Source organism: Erpetoichthys calabaricus, chromosome 17, assembly GCF_900747795.2.
Source record: "Erpetoichthys calabaricus chromosome 17, fErpCal1.3, whole genome shotgun sequence".
Classification (NCBI taxonomy): domain Eukaryota; kingdom Metazoa; phylum Chordata; class Cladistia; order Polypteriformes; family Polypteridae; genus Erpetoichthys; species Erpetoichthys calabaricus.
The window spans coordinates 52,937,391-52,956,825 of record NC_041410.2 but is presented as its reverse complement, the minus strand read 5'-3'; the positions used below and the strand labels follow the sequence as shown (position 1 = coordinate 52,956,825).

The following is a 19,435-nucleotide window of genomic DNA, read 5'->3' as shown; positions in this document are numbered from 1 at the left end:
TGCAACAAACATTTTTGTTTGTTTGAGAAATGATATTGGTGTTTTTATTTGACGTGGAACAATTAACCTTCTTTTCAGTCAAAGATCTGCAAAAGCAGTACGGGCTATCCTTGGACCCTACAAAAGATTTAGGAAGCCAAAGTGAAAACAAAAAGGTTTTTATAAAATAGGAAAATATTTATTACCACAAGAAAAGTACAAAAGAACATATAAGGCCTAAACTTCCTGGGTCTACCTACACAAGTAATAATTTCTGGCTACAATGTCGGTTTACAAATCCACAGCACACAATCATGCTCCTGGTCCAGCGTCTCTGGGCACATTCCTTCTCCTTTGGTCTTTACTCAACCCCGGCAAGATGAGTTCTTGTTCAACACTCACCTCCAGTCTCAATGAAAATATGGCCAGGAGAAGCTTCTAACCAGTCCTAAACAACTTCTGAAGTATGTCTGGTGTTCTGGATTACAAAATGGAGTCCTGGTGTTATAAAACTAAGGCTCCCCCTAGTGGCCACAAGTTTTCCTGCATTTCCACAATTTCAAAGACATACAATCCAGTGTCCTTTAGCACAGTGATTTCTAAGTTCAACTAAACATACATCTCATTAAGTGTTACACCTCAAGATTAGAGCATTTCTTAACATCTTCTCTAAAAACCAGATAACCAAAAAGAGACAAGTAAAAAGCCACAACAGAAAGCCAGGCCACAAAAAGTAGACTCTGGCCCCTTTGACAGAAGTGTGTATTATGCAAAAAAAAGTCAGGAGAAAGGTCCAGAAGGAACTCTGGCTGCCTGAAGATTCTCCATTTCTCTGAAACTGCCCCGAACTGGAGCAGGATTACAAAGTTATATTTCAGTTTTTTATTTTTAATAAATCTGCAAAATTTCCTGAAATCCTCTTTTTGCATTATCATTTGCTTGATGTGGGGAAAAATGAATTTAAATGATTTTACCACAAGGCTGCAACATTGCAAAATGTGAAAAATGTGAAGGGGTCTGAATACTTTCTGAAGGCGCTCTATAAATTGAACACTGTTTTTAAATTCTTTGCAGGTTATTAATTGATATTTAACTTGCTAGGAAGATTGCCAACAATTCAGAAGTATTTTAGAACAGTGTGAACTATAGAAATGATCATAATAGCATTATGCCACTTCATTTTGACTTGTGGTGGGGAACAAAAAAAAAAAAAAAAAATCAGAAACAGATATCTGTGCATGAATAACATTTCTAAATGCAATGCACACAAACTCAGCCAGCTAGTCAGTACCTGGGAGGTACCCTGCTCAGATATCCTTGGAGGCATTTGCATTTGGGGGTAACTGGCTAATATAAGTACACCCAGAAAATGACAGTTAAACTGCTGATAAAGATAGCTATTCATTTTGTGGAATCTCCAATATGTAAATATTACCACGTTGGGTGTGGGGGTTGAGGTCTTTAAGAGACATACATAATTATTACAATTGTGTAATTTTATTTTACCACTAATTATCACATATGAAGTCTTAACAACCAAAATGTGCCTTCCTTCTAAGAATTATTGTTGTATTTCTAAGCAATCAAAACAGATAGCTGTCTTGGTTTTTTAAAGCATCTTGAAGGGAACAGTTGCATGGCACAATGGGCTGTTGCAAACTGGCTTTCCCATTTCATCTTGCAATTTTCTTTGAGTAAGGAAGTCAGGAATGGACTTCCACATCACTTTTTACCAAATGAAAAAGAACCCAGATAAAGGGTAACATTTCATACAAAAGGGAGGTGTCCCTTTAGCACCATTCCATTTGATTATGTCAATCATTATCTGATATCATTATCTCATCAATGATTGTAAAATCTCTGCACTTCTCAATGGTGTCACTTCTTGAAGAGGTCCTACAGATAATTAAGTGGAAAGTCTTGTCATTTTTTATACATTTTTTAAAAATGACTATGTTTTTTAGAAAGTTGACACACATGGCAATGTCAAAGTGTAAATGACTGAAAAACAGTGAGCATATTACAAATACAGATGTATATAATGTACAGTACATGTGTGTCATTTATATTGTCAGTTCTACAAATAATTACAATGCTTTTTTTAATGTAAACTTGCTAGTTTTGCGTTAGTGCAAGCTTATAGCAGCCTAACGTCTAATGTTTCATGATGAAATACTTATACACAAGTCTTGGTTTTATGTGCTGCACCACTGACTGCACCTGTACTATGACAGTCACTTTTTATATCTGACACCTGATGTGTTATTTTCAAGAGCAAAAAGGAAGACAATTTTTGGTATATTTAAATTGTGTGGGAGAGTAGTAAGACAAAAAAAAATAAATTTTAAACCCAGGAACTCAACAGTTGTGGAAAGAAAATGTATAAACACTCATTGAGCTCTTTGTGTGATATAATAACACAACAAAAAAAGACACAGAAAAGCCATTAAGAGGATGGTGACATGTGTATAAACATGAAACTTTCCCTACAGTCAATTACCACTCTATTCCAAATGTTGCTGTAATAATTACAAGACTAATATACACACTTATAATTTTTTCTCAGCTTTATAATCTACTACGTAGCACCTCAGCATCATAACACAGACTAGGAGATTCAGAAAAGGTTTTTACTCTCAAAAATAGTTTCCACCCTCAGGGGGATCATCATTAACATGTGAGGTATTTGGTCTGTTCATCTGTTATTTATTAACACTGGGACTATCAAATATCAAACTTGCAGCCTTTTTAATTAAACTTCCTTTTCAGTGCTACATGTTACAATGCTCATCCTCTAGGCTGGAGGCGAAGTTATATGACTGCAATACCCCTTAATATGTACAGCATTTCCCATTTTATTTTATTTTTTTCTTTGTGCTGACTAAAATAATTACATGTAGCAAATAAAAGTGTGTAGATGAAAAGTAATTGACTAACTGACAAAGTCCATGGTTGTCAACCACGCTGATTACCAACATGCCTCTTCTCCCCATTGTACACACGCTCTGTGTGATTTCCTTGCTAATTCTGCCAATTGGCCAAGCATAGGGGCACTTGTTTTGGGTATGGTAGTATTTTTTGTGTTACATTAGTTTCTTTTGTATTTCAACACAGTCATTATACTGTTTGCAATGTACTTCTACAACTTCTTGCTTAAAATGCAGATAATAGTGTCTTTTTCAATAAAGGTTAATATTCTACTCTCAGATGTAAAATGATCTTAAATGTGACTTAAATACTGCCCTCATGTTCCTATTTGTATTAAAAATAGCATGGAGTTTACTTTATCTGGACTTTGGCAAAATCACAGAAGTGTTCGGGAATGTCACCGATTGCTGCAAAATACATTAAAGTCAAAGGGGACGGATAAGCTAAACTAGCTTTGAGTGGATTATAACGGTACAATGGTCTTTTTGAGCATCCCTGATAGCTAGGGAAGCATCTATCAGATATGCTGGACTGAATACTGTGGCCAAAAATGTGACCTGAGCTGTGAGACAGCAGTGCTCACCACTCCACCACAGTGCCTCAAACAACAAAAGACGCAGACAAAATGAATACCGCAAAAAATATACAACAAGCAGCCACAATGTATAAATAAGTAAATAAAATAAAAATCACTGCGCTCACAGAGTTTCATTCTTGAAGTGGCAGTGTGAGACTGGCTCATTCCATTGTTTGAAGTCATGGCTATGGGTCAGCTTGAACGTCTTTTTTTGTTTCCCATGTATCTGTGCAGATACTTCACACTTTTTTCTTCTATCAAGAAGAAAAAAACAACATTCTAAATAGTAATACATCATTCATTATTATTATATATTTCAGTGGGTCTCCGGAGTTTTCTGACTGAGATGAGGGAGGGCTCCTTAAAAGCTTTGTTTTGAGCTGCGGCACATGGTTAATTATGTACACCAATTAGCCATGCAGAGCTGCAAGTGAGGCCACAGGGATCAGTGTTATATATCTGGTGGCAGTACTCATATTATTCTCATTATGGTCAGCTAATGTACCCTTCAAATGAAAATACTAGAAGTTTTATTTATTTATTTTTTTGTTCAGGGTGCAAATCAGGCTGGAGTACCGATTGGGTTATGATGCCACTCTGGATTCCCAAAGCATCATGGGAAGCTGGGAAAAAATTTTCATTGCAAGCTGGCCACGAGTCAAAGTTCTAGGAATATATTCGGTGAACACAGCAAATTCACTAGAAATCAATTTGCCAAATTTTGATGATCAACACATTAACAACACACGTCAAAGTAAATCTATACTTGATGCTGAAATGCTGCAAGGCAAATATATTCCCTAGTGGAAGTATAAATTGTACAACTGATCAAATTACTTGGTTTAAATTTAATTCAACAATGGTTAATCGTTAGCCTTCCTAATTTGTTTACCTTCCTTGTTATGGATTAACAGTAAACTACTTAATGGAATAGTTGTTAAGACTTTATTTAGAAAGAAAAATGTTTTTTGAATACAAACATAATTTTACACACAATTTAAAAAGTAGACATTCACCGAGTTTTTAAAGTTTATTACATACAGAGAGACATGCAAATGAATCGTCTCACCTCTCCAGAAGTCGGTTCCACAGCTTTGAGTAGGTCAGAGACAGCGCCAGCCAGAGTCCGTGCTGCTTTCATTAAATCTTGCCCACTGCCTACATCATCGTCCATAAATGCAGCTAGGAGTTTTACCCCCTTAGACATTTCCGTTAAATTAGAAGAAATAGTAGTAATTGCACAGCCCACTGCAGTGTAGTCGGTGTCAGCAGGATCACCTAAAGTCAGAAACAACATATTAAATCTGCTTAGCATTTGAAAAGCTTAGGATTTCAAACATATTTCAGAGTGAGTTACAAAATATTGGTATTTCTTATGCAAACAATTATTGTTCATAAAATGATAGTATTTGAAATGATGTAAACCCCTTCATAAACGATTTGACCTTGTGTGGATGGCTCGATAGGTGTGGGTAGGGAAGGTGAAATGATTACCTTGTTCTTTGAAACTCACCAGCAGTAAGGTTGACAACAGAAGCAGTTCCTGCTGTGATTGCATCAACCTGAGAATGGATTTCATGTTTTGACTCATCAACTTTATTCTGTATCCAAACTCTTGAAGCCTGTTGAAGGAGAAGAAAAAAAATAAATATAGTGGACTGGGTTATCATAACAATCATTTGTATAAAGCAAAGGGAGCCTAAAAATGGCATATCTACACAGCAAATTGTAACAATATCTATGTTTTCTAAGACCCTGATGCCAGCAAAGTGAAACCTAAAGTTTCTAACAGCCATAACTATGCTTATATTATCAACACAAATAAGACAACCTGGAATGTTAGCCAATTAAATATTGAACATTACTGGTCACCAGTACTCTTCATAAATTGTATACTAAAAACAATACATTTGTTTAAAGAATCTCTAAAATTAGTGTCACAGTTCTCACCATGTCCTGTCCTAAGGGAGGGAGGTTGTCCACTTCACTGAGGTCAGCCTGGGCTTGCTGGACTGCTTGCATACTTGAGTTTATAGTTCCCATTAGTGCCTGTTGTGCTGAACTCTGTTAAAAAATGAAGTTCAACAAATAAATTATCACATTTCATGTAAAGAATACAGCAAAGTATCATAAGATAGTTTCAAGTCTGTACTTGTGTTTGAAAGTGAAGAATACTAATATAACTGGAAAATTGTTTTATCGTATCTGCCTGAATATATTAGTAGAATGGGTTAAGGCAAGAAAAAGTTTTTTTTTTTGTTTTTTAAATGGCAACCCTGTTATTATCGTCATCTGTCCCATCTGCCATCCACACTGCCTATCTATCAATGTCTCTGCTCTCTTGAGTCTACAATTTGCAGGAACTCCTTGCAAGGGTTCTAAGCATGAAGTTGTCATGTCTGACTCGTCCTCTTATTTCAAAGTGGACAGTCTAAAGTGCTTAAATTATGGAGAAAACCCGACAAACCGGGAATTAAACAACAACCCTTTGATTTTCCATTGTGTTGCGCTGCGCTTCCACTCTCCATCAAACCTTACTCAACACCCCCCTGCAAAAATGCACAAAGCTCCTTTTTATATTACAGTAGACAGAAGCAGCAAACGGCATTGTCCAAGTAAGTAATGTTAAGCTCTGGTTATTTTCTCTGCTAGTCTGGCAAGTATGTTTCATTTGCTTTGAGTCAGCAGGTGGCACTAGTGTGAAAAGTGTAGCACATAGGGGGAAAAAAAACACTGGGACCAACACGGGTCAAATTTTAAGTTCCAAAGTAGTCTGTCTTGTCTGTATGGTCTTAGGAAGCAACTATGCAAAATGTGCTCTAAATTGGTCAAAGGGTGTAGAATTATATAGGGAGCATAGAGGCAGACAGACATACATTCTACTTTATATATACAGTACTGTATCGGTTTATATAGATTTATCATTCACGCAAGGGGCATCACAACAGTCTAATCTTAATGCTAAAACTTTCAACCTTATGAGAAAAAAAAAGTTAAAAGATGAAAATTGTCTTCAAAGTTCATATATATTATATATATATGAAATACCAATTCTGCTTAATAGCTGCAATTCATGCTTCAGATTTATTACAAGAAAAAATAACCTAAACAAAAATGTATGCCTCTAACTCATTGTGAACAAACTAAGTGTGACCATAGAATGTTTAGCCATGTTTCTACAGTCTTTGTTGCACAAAGAAGAATGGATGGCATTACGCAACACCCAAAAGACACCCACGAGCTGCAGTTCTTGATTCCTTTATCTATGCAGATGTGCCAGACCTGAATTTAATTTCTTTAGAAAGAGCTGCCATGAATATAATCAAGATTCTGTAAAACTGGCCTATTGTAAAAGTGAAAACAACACTTGAAAGAAAGGGGCAGTGGGAACTAATGAAAAGACAAAAGATCAGGCGTCCATACATGAAGTCGGACATTGCCTGCAGATGTTTGAAAAAGCAGCTGGTGCAATGAAGGACTTTATTTGCAAACTTCCTTAAAGGGACAGGTTTTGAAAAAACACTGGCATACAGCTTGGTGCAAAGAGATGATGTCTTGAAATGAGAATCTCCATCTATTATGTAACTGATGAATATTCTATACACTATTTTTCCTTACCAGTGGAGGCATGTGTCCAAGATGCATCTGCCCAGTCATAATATGCTGCTGTGGGGAGGGCATACTGCCTATGTTAAAGGTCTCAGGCCCGGCAGATCCTGAACGCATGACAGCTGGTAATGCCACACATCCATGTTCTATTTGGCCCACACGATTAAACTGCTGCTGCAAAATCGTAGACCTATAAAAAGAGGAACAAACAGCAACTGGAGCTCAGACGATTTTCAAATGAATATGAAACAAGTAAGCTGTACATTATGCAGGCAAACTTTGTGTTGGTTTGACTTGTTAACTACAGCACTGATTTAAAAAAACAAAACATCAAAGTCGACCTTATTTTATCCCCCTTATTACTACATGATGTACACCTCACAACAGATGCATTTATTTGGATCAGATAAGAACTGAAAAGGCAACCACTACACAAGTTATAATGTAAAAATACACCTTTTATTTTCACTTTGCATACCTTCTGTTAATGCAAATAAACTATATACCATCACAAAGTTATAATCTTGAGCAAGACAGAAAAACAACTATCTTCATTTAAAAGCAGAGTGCTACACCAGTATGCACAAGTAAAGATGAATGAACCAGAGAAATGGCTTGGAAGTGTTCTTTGTATACATTACATGAAGAATGCATTTATTGCATAAATCTTTACAAGTTGAAGGTGTCACCGGCCTCTCTCTCAGCAACATTAGGGAATCATTGGCTTTGGGCTATTACTTAACACATTTGCATGCGCTTCAGAAACCCAATTTCTAAAATGCCATGTAAACCCTTATTCTGATTAAAGAAATTGTTATTGATTTCTAAGAAATCTGAGTAGCTGAGATAGATTTCTCTGCGAATAACCCAATTATGTGGCCATGTAAACCCCTACCCAGGTTACTTCTAAGGATTTTGTACTCTGCACATGTCCATTGCACTCTGTCTGCCTGCGCATGTTATTTGCTTCACACATCCTTTCAGCAGCCGCAGGTAGAAGCGTCTACAAAATACACTTCTAGAAGCAAATGTTCGGGCAATCGCAATATTCCTTCTCCTGGCTACAATAATTTGTCTTAATATTTCAGAAATCACTACATTTGTATTGATGAACTGTATGTGCAGTACTAAACTCAGCAACACAATCTCGAGAGCAGTAGGGTAACACATTAAAAGTAATGTGCGTTAAGTAGTAAGATTACTTATTACTAAAGTAATAAGTGACCCAATGCATCTTACTGAAGAAAAAATACTTGCGTTATTATTATTCCAGCAGCACTGGGTGTAAGGCAAGAAGTACACATACTGGGTCTTTGCAGGGCTCAATCACACTGCCAAGCAAGAAAGAGCGTGCTGTGTGCAGTCCGGTAATAGAAACTTACAAACAAAGCATAAATTTGACTAAATATTAATAAAAAAACAAGAAAATGATCATGGGGGTAACATTTCATTTCGGATTCACGTTGGTCGATGACAACATTTAACTCTTTCTTTTTTTGTGCAGTTTAATGATGTTGAAGCATTTAGCCAAAGGAGAACTCCAAAACATTACTTGCGCATGAAAACGTGAATTATTAAAAAACTAGGAATCTACCTTTATCAGGTTATTCACCTTAACCTGATTATGTGTGTGCATGTAAACACACTGACTGTAGTTGATAACACTACAGAATTTCCTCTTACCATAAACAAACTGCTCTCCATCCAGAACTGGCTCCCAATTTGCTTCAAGCTCCTATCAACTCTGGACTGGATAAACAGGTTAGAAATTGGATGGATTGAAATTACCCAGTGGAAATTTCTAAAAATTGGTATATGCTTTATACGAGGAGTCAAAATTGTTTTATTTATTTAAAAATTGTCATCATTTAGGATGTTAACACAAGATAAAAATGTAGATGGTGTCGCAGATTGAGGCCCTTGTCGTCCTCTTGTACCCTCTGACTCGACTCCAGACACCAGGTAAAAGTCCAAATATTACTTTTATTTGAACAATACAGTGCACAAAGCACCCTCCACTCCACAATACTCATAAACTAATCAATAAACAATACAATAATCAATAATCAATCCTCCACACTCCCAGACACTTCGCCACCCTTCCTCCCAGCTCATCTCAGCGTACTGGTTTCCCAGAGTCCTTTATATAGTCCATGACCCTGAAGTGTTTCTCCCTTCTGTCCATGTGATCATGAACACTTCCGGGTCGGATAAAAAGCTCCTTTCTTCAACCCGGAAGCACGTCGTTTCCTCTTGTCATGTGATCATGACGCACCTCCGGGTTATAGGGCAAGTAAGAGTCCGGCAGCCTCCCCACAGCGACTCCTGGTGGTCCCCATGGTATCCAGCAGGGCTGTGCATATAAACTACAAAGTCCATGAGGCCCTGCTGGAATTCGGGGAACGTCCACGCTGTTGGGAGAGCTCCACCTGGCGGCCTGGGGGTGAGGGCCGGAATATTTAGCCGGCCACACACCACAATGGTTTCAAGTGTCTGATTCTACATAGCTTTCAATGAATAACATTATTTTGGCTTTTTGGTGGTCTTCAGACATCCATGTTAAAGATTTGTGCTAGGCTGCCATCTCTCATATGATGGTACAATAAAATGTGAAAATATTAATTATTAAGGTGGGAATAAAAGTAATGCTTATGATGCTGAATCATACATAACCATGCATCAATTTTACAGCCATCTTAATCACATTTTTGCTGACACATGGGCTATTTTGCAAACAATGATTGACACCAAAGTGTCTTCACACATCTAACTTAACTTGACATCAATTATCAACTAAATGGTATTTCGCAGTGTCTGATTTTGCCTCCACAACATACAGTAATGTTTTACAAAAGTGCCAGGAGTGTCCTGACAAATACAGAAGTGTCTCTCCTACTAGAAAACAGAACAAAGGCTGTTCCTCTCCCTTCCTGCCCTCATAGACACCATTAGAAGATGTGGATGGCTTTCAACGTTAAATAAAAGGAGAAAAAGAACAGAGAAAAAACAGAAAACAATATATTGTTACTAGCCATGCTACCTGTCAAAAACAGTTAATAGAATTATTAACAAAAATATTTGCCATCTCTTGCCCTACATGTACATTCAGCACCTTTCCGCTGTATTTACGTGGGTCTGAACATCTCTTCACCAGCACTCCCTCTCTCGTGTGTGTTACCGCAAAGCCTGCTTCTCAGACTCTGTCAATATTTTCGAGGCATCTGTCTCAGCTCCTGTCCTGTTTTATACTTGCCCTCTTTGAAGGCGACTCTCTCAGCATGCCTTGCATGCCTTTACTCTGCCTCGTGTGTCTCACACTTGCACTTGTTCACATCACCAAAGCCAAACTGACTAATCAGATTGCTTAGAGGGACTGGACACACAGACCTTAGTGTTTTATTATTTAGTAGATTGTTTTACTACATTGGTTTTGTCTGAAGCAGACTTGAATTTTTAAAATTTTGGATTGCAATCAAATCCCTCCCAAAAAAAATCCTAAAGTCACCCATGACACATATTTTGTTGGGGATACCCATGTTTTTTCAACCAATTGCTGGAATCTAACTCAAACTGAATGCAGAATTAACATGTTCGGTCAACCATTAAAGCAAAGAGTATCCCTTTAATGAACTTAATTGAAACAAAACAATTAACACACAGGTAGGGCAGTCATCGGAGTTTGTTCACCTGTTTTTGCTCTCCGAGTAAACCATAATCTGAAAACCTTTTAAGACTAATGTATCAAAGTCTTAGTTAAAATCATTATATGCTATACTGTTTGTGCAATTGCCAAAAGAGTTCCAGACATTTGTACCTTTGAAAACACGGTTAGAAATTTTTGAAGGCATTTGTTGTAAAATTTCAGAATACTTGTTTACATTGTCTATTACTTTTGTCAGCCAAACAAGTTCTTGTAATGCTAACCGTCTTTGAATTCTAAAACTCAATTTTCCAACCTCTTAGCAAAGAATGATTTAGCTTTGTGGCTTCCACTTTCTTAGGTCTAATAGTGAGGATCCACCATTCCGGACTGAAGGCCCAGCTGTTCTCTCTGTCTACTCACTCACAAGTTTCTATGGCAGCTTTTATTCAATATGACTAAATGGTCATTACCACGCTGTACATAATACAAACATGGCTTGCAATTTTATAATATCCTACCCACAATATCCAGTAGTTGGAATGGACAACCAGTTAGACTAGGTCAGCAGGATTTTGACTATGCGTTCCTTGAGAGTTATTTGTACAATATTTGCTTTGCCTCCCCCTTCCCATTGACACACTTCAGGTGGCTTATTTGACTTTCATTTACTACCACAGAACATTACCATTTACTTTCACTACCATTGCAGAGAACCACTATAATATGAAAAGCTAAACAACGTAAAGAAAATGGACTCAAATATTGATAGTCACATAATTTATTAAAATGTAAGTTACACATTCTCAATACAACTCAGCTCTCAAGACTACAACATGACTATAGAATAGTAAAAAGAAAATTTGGATTACTGTGTAACAAGCTGATATGACTTCACTGTGACATAGTGTTTTTTATATAGTAGATAAGATATGCTAAGATCTGCGTGTCCATTTCCTCAGACCACTCTGATTGGTCAGTTTGGCTATGATGCGATTGGTCAGTTTTGCTTTGGTGATGAGATCAAAAAAGTAAATGTGAGTATGAGACACACAAGGAAGTGTAAAGGAGTAGGAGGCACGCTGAGAGAGTCGCCTTCAAAGATGGGAAGTATAAAACTGAACACAAGGCGGAGGCAAGACAGCTTGAAATTAAGCAAGCTTCACGGAAACATGCTCGAGGTAGGCAGGAAGGGAGTGCCGGTGAAGAGACACTTTCAGACACACACATGAATATCGAGGAAAGGCGCTGAACATACATGTAGGGGAAAAAACAAAAAATGTTTTAAAATGATTTAATGATTTGTCTTAGACAGATACCGCAGTGAGTCCACCCTAATAAAAGGATTAATGTCTGTGTATCTGTTCCTCCAGTCGGTTACTATGTCTCTGTCATACCAAGAGATGGAACATCACAGATATTGGTAGCAATAAAATGCATTGCATTTGTCACGCCAACAGACGGAACATCACAAACATTAGCACCAAAGGGCACGTATCAGAGACTCGTGCATTACTTTTGTGATACTAATAAACTGTACATCTTTGTGTGTGTGTGTGATTTCTTTTTAATTGTAATCAGCTAATTAGCTCATTCCACTTTATTTTTTGCTGTAAGCTTTAATATGGCTTGCAAATAGAGTATGCAAGGCAATGATAAATTCTCTAAATAACACTGCTATGTTCTTTTATGCAATGTTCTTTTATGCAATATGCAATATGTCAATTGATATTCCCACATTTAATACCTGCTCCAAACATGCACAATCTATACATCTAGTAGCATTCTGGATATGCGTGAGCATCATGTTATTATATCTCATGAGGAATTAGTGCAATGGGTGCATTTAAGATGGCCAATAAAATCTCATTAAGGCACTTTAAAGTGCAAATAGGTTGATTTATAGGAAAATGTTATTTCTCTCAACAGATGACTTCCATTGAAGTAAGCAAGGTAATTCAAGTGTACATTTAGAAATCAACTGCACATTTATAAAGGTGACTTGTCATTAAAAACATACCAAGACCTGAGAATGCACAGCAGTGTAGCGATGGAGGCTTTCAGTGCAGTGCTGACTCACGACTTAATTTTAATCTTAGAACGTTAGAAGATCACCGTTGGGATGAATGAATTTTAAAGTTTGAAGTCTTTACTTTGAGAACTGTAGGCAGAGATGAAGAATGAAGGGATTGAAAAACTTGAGACAAAATAATCCAGTTTCAATATAAATCAGCATATGGTCCTTACTAATTTCTAAATGCACAAATATTCATTTGTGTCTGTCTGGCATGTCAGGTTTTACTTTAAATGTAGTGGAATTATACACAGAACTTCTCAGAATGTCCAAAGGGATGAGAGTAAGAAATAAAAACGGAATGAACATTTTCCAGGCTGAAGTTTGTATCTTTCTCTTTGATGCTTTTTGTAGGATCAAATGTTGGTTTAATAATATTTTAGATATCAAGAAGAAAACTCCACTGCACATAGTTCCCATAGAAGTTAATACAGGGAAAGTAATAAAAACAAAATCTTTTCCCTTATGGCACATGTGCTTCCTCTATCCTTGCATTTTGTGCTTTTAAATAAATAACACAGACTGGCAGTGGAGCTATTTAGAGGACTTGCACTTCCTCTGACTGTTATTATAGAGAAATACAAAGCTTGTTTTGAATGGAATGTCGATATAAACAGTTGCCCACCCAGTATTACCAAATGCTAAAAATACTAACAGCATTATGTTAAATAGTCCGATCCTGCAAATAAAATAGTTGTTTTATTATTAACAAGGCTTATGGTACTAGTAAGACTGCAAAAAAGATTAAAAGCATGTCAAATGTTAAGTGAAACTAATCAAAAATCAAACAGAGTGATTTAAACATCACTCTGGATCTGCAAATTAATAATTCATTTGAAATATTTTACATACAAGTACTATTTTGAATGTGTGCCCACTTGACATGAGATTGCCAGGAGCACAGGCACTGCTGGTATTGTAGTATTGTACAGGAAAGGGTTAAATCTTCCAGAAAATCTGCAAACAACAGAAGAGGATACAGAGAGAGGCACAATAGCAGCAGAAAAAAACAGTAGAAGTCGATGGGATGGGATGTTCTGTATGTACAGTGCCCTCCATAATGTTTGGGACAAAGACACATCGTTCCTTGATTTACTCCTCTGCTCCACAGTTTAAAATTAAAAATCAAACATTTTAGACATTAATTTAAGGTTATTTGCATGCATTTTGGTCACACCATGTAGAAATGACAACACGTTTTCAGGGCACCATAACGTTTGGGACAATTGGTGTCCCAGGTGTTTGTGATTTCTCAGGTGTGTTTCATTGCTTCATAAGATACCTCCGCCTGCTTCTACCCTTTGGTGTCTGTAGTTGCCATTGTTCAACATTAGGACAAGAGGTGTGCCAATGAAAGTCAAAGCATCCATAATGAGACTGAAAAACAAGAATAAAACCATCTGAGACATCAGCAAAACTTTAAGGATTACCTATATCAACTATCTGGAATATCATGAAGAAAGATTACACTAGAGAACTCAGTAAGCACAGAGGGATTGGTAGGCCAAGGAAGACCTCCACTGCTGATGAAAGAAGAATCCTCACTGTATTAAAGAAAAAGCCCCCAACGCCTGTATGACAGACCAGAAACAGTGTTCAGGAGGCAGATGTGTGTGTCAAAGATGACTATCTGCAGAAGACTTCATGAATAGACAGTGCAAGATGACAACCACTAGTTTGGAAAAAAAAAAAACAGGATGGCCAGATTACAGTTTGCAGAAAAGGACTTTAAAAAGCTTGTGAAATTCTGGAAAAATGTGTTGTGGACAGACAAGACAAAGATGGACCTGTATCAGTGCGAAGGCAAGAGCAAAGTGTGGAGACAAAAAGTAACTGCCCAAGGTCCAAAGCAGACCGTCTCATCTGTTAAACATGGTGGGAGAGTTATGGCTTTGGCATGTATGGATGCCACAGGTCCTGGCACACTTCTCTTCACTGATGATGTAACTGCTGATAGCAGTGGCATAATGAATTCTGAGGTACAGAAACATCTGATCTGCTAAGGTTCCAGTAAATGCCTCTAAACTCATTGGACGGTGCTTCATACTACAAACAAGCTAATGATCCAAACATACTGCTGAGACAACACAGGAGTTTAACAAAGCTAAAAAATGGAAAATTCCTCAACTGACAATCTAGTCACCTGATTTCAGTCCATTCGAGCAGGCCTTCCATATGCTGAAGAGAAAACTTAAGGAGACAAGCTCCCATAATAAGCAGAAGCAGAAGCAGAAGATGGCTGCATTAGAGGCTTGGCAGAGCATCACCAGAGAAGATCCTTAGCATCTGGTTGTGTCTATGAATTGCAAACTTCAAGCAGTCATTGCATACAAGGGATATGCGACAAAGGAATAAATATGCTGGCTTTAATTGGCCTATCATTGCTGTGTCCAAAACATTATGGTGTCTTGAAAGGGGGGGAGGTGGGGGGGTGGGGGGTGGGGGGGATATATGGGGTTTTGGGTGTGTTCGGGCATGTAGAAAAAGTGTTGTGTGACCAAAATCTATGCAAATACCCTTAAATTAAATTCTACAATGTGTACTTTAATCATGTCCAAATTGTTTGATTTGTAATTTCAAACTGTGGGGTAAATCAAGGAAAAATATATCTTTGTTCCAAACATTATGGAGTGCACTGTATCTTTGTGTTCCACTGAAAGAGTAACAGGCAGGAGCAAGTATACAAGACATATAAGCCAGGGTCAAAACATGCAATGCTAGCTTTCATTTTGTTTCCAGCAGACAAATGAGCATTTACATTGGATTCACCCCTTTTCTGATTCACTCTATTTTTGCTTCTTCATAACACTTGTTTCTGATCACCAAATAAAGTTAGTTTATTACAAAAGACAACCTGGGTAAACACAATATACAACTTTTAAATGATCGTTTGATATATTGAAGGAAAAAGGCTCACCAATGTCTATATCACCCCATAAATCCAACACCTATTTGTGCTACATTCAGCAGAAACAACTGCACTCAAACACTTCGGGTAATAGGAGATCAGTCTTTGCCATCACTGTGGAGAAACATTCTACAGAATGGTGTTAATTCAGCCGTATTGGTGGGTTTTCAAGTATGAACTGCCATTTTAAGCTCCTACCACAATATCTCAATAGGGTTCAAGTCAGGACGTTGACCAGGCCACTCCAAAACCTTAATTTTGTTTGTGTTTTTTGTGCTTCAGATCATTGCACTGTTTCATAGCACAGTTGTGCTTGAGCTATAGATAACAGACAGATGACCAGACATTCTCCTTCAGTATTTTCTGGTTGAGACCTGAATTCATGCTTCCCTCAATTACGGCATGTCACCCCAGCCCTGAAGCAGCAAAGCATCACCACATCATCACAATACCACCACCTTGTTTGACTCTATGCATGACGTCCTTATTGTGGAAAGCTGTGTTAGCTTTACATCAGATGTAATGAGACCCATGTCTTCCAAAAAGTTACACTGGAATCATGAACACTGACATTAACTTAGCTAAGAGAAGTGTGCAGCTCCTTAGATTTTCGTTTGGCTTCTTCTGCGACTTCCCGGATGAGTTTTCTATGTGCGTCTGAAGTAATTTTGCTAGACCAGCCACTCCTAGAGAAATTTACCACTGTTCTAAGTTTTCTCCATTTGGGGATGATGGCTCTCCTGCTGGTTCACTAGAGTCCGAATGTTTCAGAGATTGCTTTCAAACCTTTTCTCGACTGATATGTTTCAGTAACTTTTTTCCTCAGGACTTCTTTAATTTCTTTTGATCAAGGAAAGGTGTGCTGTAGTGATGGGCCGCTCGATACTCAGGTTTCAACACTGTGTCAAGCTTTCGAAGCACTGGAGATTGAAGCGCCGCTTTGAGGCTTGCTTCAAATGTGCCCGTCACGTGATTTTGAGTCACGCTAGCGTAATGACGTCATTGATATCTGTGCAGTCAGCAGTCGATTTGGTCATTCACTAGTCTGCTGAAGTGATTTCGCTCAAAGCATAAAAGCAGTTGTTCCTGCTACAACGATAAGGTGCGCTAACCCGAGCTCAAATCCTAATTGGGGCTTGTATATGTTGAAATAAGGATTTTGTATAAAACAGTTAAGTAGTACTTGTCTGAAAGTTAACTAATATATTTTGGAGACATTATGAACGATTTACATAGGGCACCTTTTCCTTGGTGTGGAATCGTGTCCACCTAGAATCTGTAACAAATTAATGAGCATATTTTGAGTAAGATAGCATGTATTATAACAATCCAGAATCTATTCTACCCCATGTCGATCATATCAGAGAGGCTAAGAAACGCTTCACTAAAGCCGACGTGGTCATTACACCAGTATATGCGCAAGACGCTCTCATTAAAACGTTTTTACTATTCAGTGATTCCCAGATCTGTAGTTGATTTGTATTATTGATTTCCAAAAAGCAATGTGAGTAAAAGCGTGTGCTGCATAACTAATCACAACTGTCTTTAAAACAGAATCAGCGCCATCAACAGTGTCTTCTGCAATTTTAGGAAAGCTTCGGGATTTCTGTGTTAATTAGACAAAAAAGTTGTAAAGAAACTTTGCAAATTCATCCAGAGGTGAACACAAAGATCACTCAAGTACTAACAAGAAGGAGCAGCTGGATGAGCACATCTGGAGCCAAACTTTCGAAAAAGCGCCTGACCTTGTCAGCAACATCCTTTCCTTCTGAATGCATCTTATCAAAGGCTGCGTGGGGGGGTAAATAAGTAATCTTCCAAACTGCAAAACAACGGAGTAAATCATTGATGTAAATAGAATTGCAGATAGAGGAAGCTTTTGTCGTTTCTGTATTCTTAAACCATCTTCCAGTTCCATAATCCCCCGCAGTCACTGTCACATTTAACGTTCCCTGCTCCTTACCTGTCATGTTACCCAAAGCAACAACACTCAGTTTCATTCAAGGCTTTACTGTCCTTCCTTTCATAGACATAAAATAAGACACACATTTCCTCTACATACGTGTCCAATAATAATAGTAAACTGGCAAGAACGAGAAAAAGCACAAGATGGGAATATTCATGACAAGAGCCTCGGCATCAGGGTGAGAATGTGCCTTGTCACCCATTACGTGAGCTTGTCTGCCACCCCTCAGTTGCACTGGCACACGTTACACTTGGGGGCAAATGCAATGGAGAATACCGACAATGTACACCTTCAGAAGTGGAATAAATCGACAGTATAAGTAGAACATTTCAGATAAACTATGAATTTTGTTAATCATAAACAATGCAACATAACTATTATATGTTTTTATTTATTCTCACCAAACGTTACATATCTACATGGGAAATGAACATGGCTAATATGTTTATAATCATTCTCACTAAAATACACTGTCAAAATATATTAATGAGCAAACTGAGACACATTGGCCTTTAGGAAATATCAAAAAGCGTGTGCTCTGTCATTTAGGACAGAATGCATTGTTAACTTGACGCACTCTCTACTGACGCGATGTCATGAAAACAAAGAAACAGCACAGTCCATGCAAACTCATATCCTCCTTGGTTTTTGACCTTATGATTAATTGTCAATATCAAATCAATAAAGTAATTTTAAGAAGATGACAAGTCTGCTATAGTCAGTTCAATTAACGCTCCTTTTAAAAAGTTTGCTTATACAGAATATAAAAAAGAATCTCAATGATACGGGACTCGCGAGTAGTAATAAATAATATGTGACACTGAGAAATTATAATTCCTAATAACGGGAACAAGTAAAAACTACGACTTCCTAAAACGGACACTGTAAACGTAGGCATTTCAATAAATAATTTAGGAGACTTGTGTGTGCATTTCAATACCAATTTAAGAACTACGTAGGCTACCTGTTGTACTATAAACGGTACCTGAAGCAGCACTTAACAGTAAATAGTCTAACAGGACAATGACTGACTGAAACAAAGATGCTGCGCCGCTACAATAAAGGTTCACACTGTCATTCTGCATGTTTAGAAGGCGCTGATTGGCTGAAACTGTTTATAGCGAATTGTCTCAAATTGGTAGTGTGGTATAGCGATCAGAACCGAAAAGACACATTTAGGCATGCTGCACAGTAGTTTGTTTTTCTACAATACAAATTCAGTACGACACCAGGGTCTCCAAACACACAAATATGAAGCTTATTGCGTTTTACAATGAAACTGTTTACATACACAATATAATTAGGGACATGTGCCCCCTGCCCGGCCCAAACTTCCCTCGACAGCATGATTCGCTCGCTATCCATCCAAGCTGAAAATATTGTTAAATGGAGGAATTGAAAGAAAAAAAAAAAAACTTTCACAAGTGGAGGATCAACAACGCGAACCCCTGGTGTTTTTACTGAGAGACAGTTGCGATACCATTGAGCCACCTAATCGGGATAATTAACGAGCTTCGCACAACTGAACTACTGCTACTGTTCTTACTGCAGCGGATGTGGAAATATGTTGTTTGACATATACACGTTAAATTGGTTTAATTGACATGAGAGTATCATTGTTGTATTCTCCTAATGAAGACAAAAAAATTATATTTATAGATGTATACTATATGACGTATGGTTGTGAACAAAACTAAGCGCTCGATAAAAAGGTTGCATGATTGACCTAATCTTTTTATATATATAAAGTTGAT

The 19,435-nt window shown here is 37.6% G+C and overlaps 1 protein-coding gene across 2 annotated transcripts in view; it reads right to left on the bottom strand.

Annotated features, from left to right (window-relative positions):
* The window catches only part of tln2b (talin 2b), a 316,938-nt gene that overhangs the window by 224,204 nt on the left and 73,299 nt on the right, over positions 1-19,435 (bottom strand). For both annotated transcript variants that reach the window (XM_028823593.2, XM_051920301.1), the window contains 4 exons: positions 7,103-7,283; positions 5,435-5,548; positions 4,998-5,106; positions 4,554-4,762 (listed from right to left, as the gene is read on the bottom strand). In XM_028823593.2, coding sequence (XP_028679426.2) covers positions 4,554-4,762; positions 4,998-5,106; positions 5,435-5,548; positions 7,103-7,283 — 613 coding nt within the window. The remainder of the gene's footprint in view (positions 1-4,553; positions 4,763-4,997; positions 5,107-5,434; positions 5,549-7,102; positions 7,284-19,435) is intronic.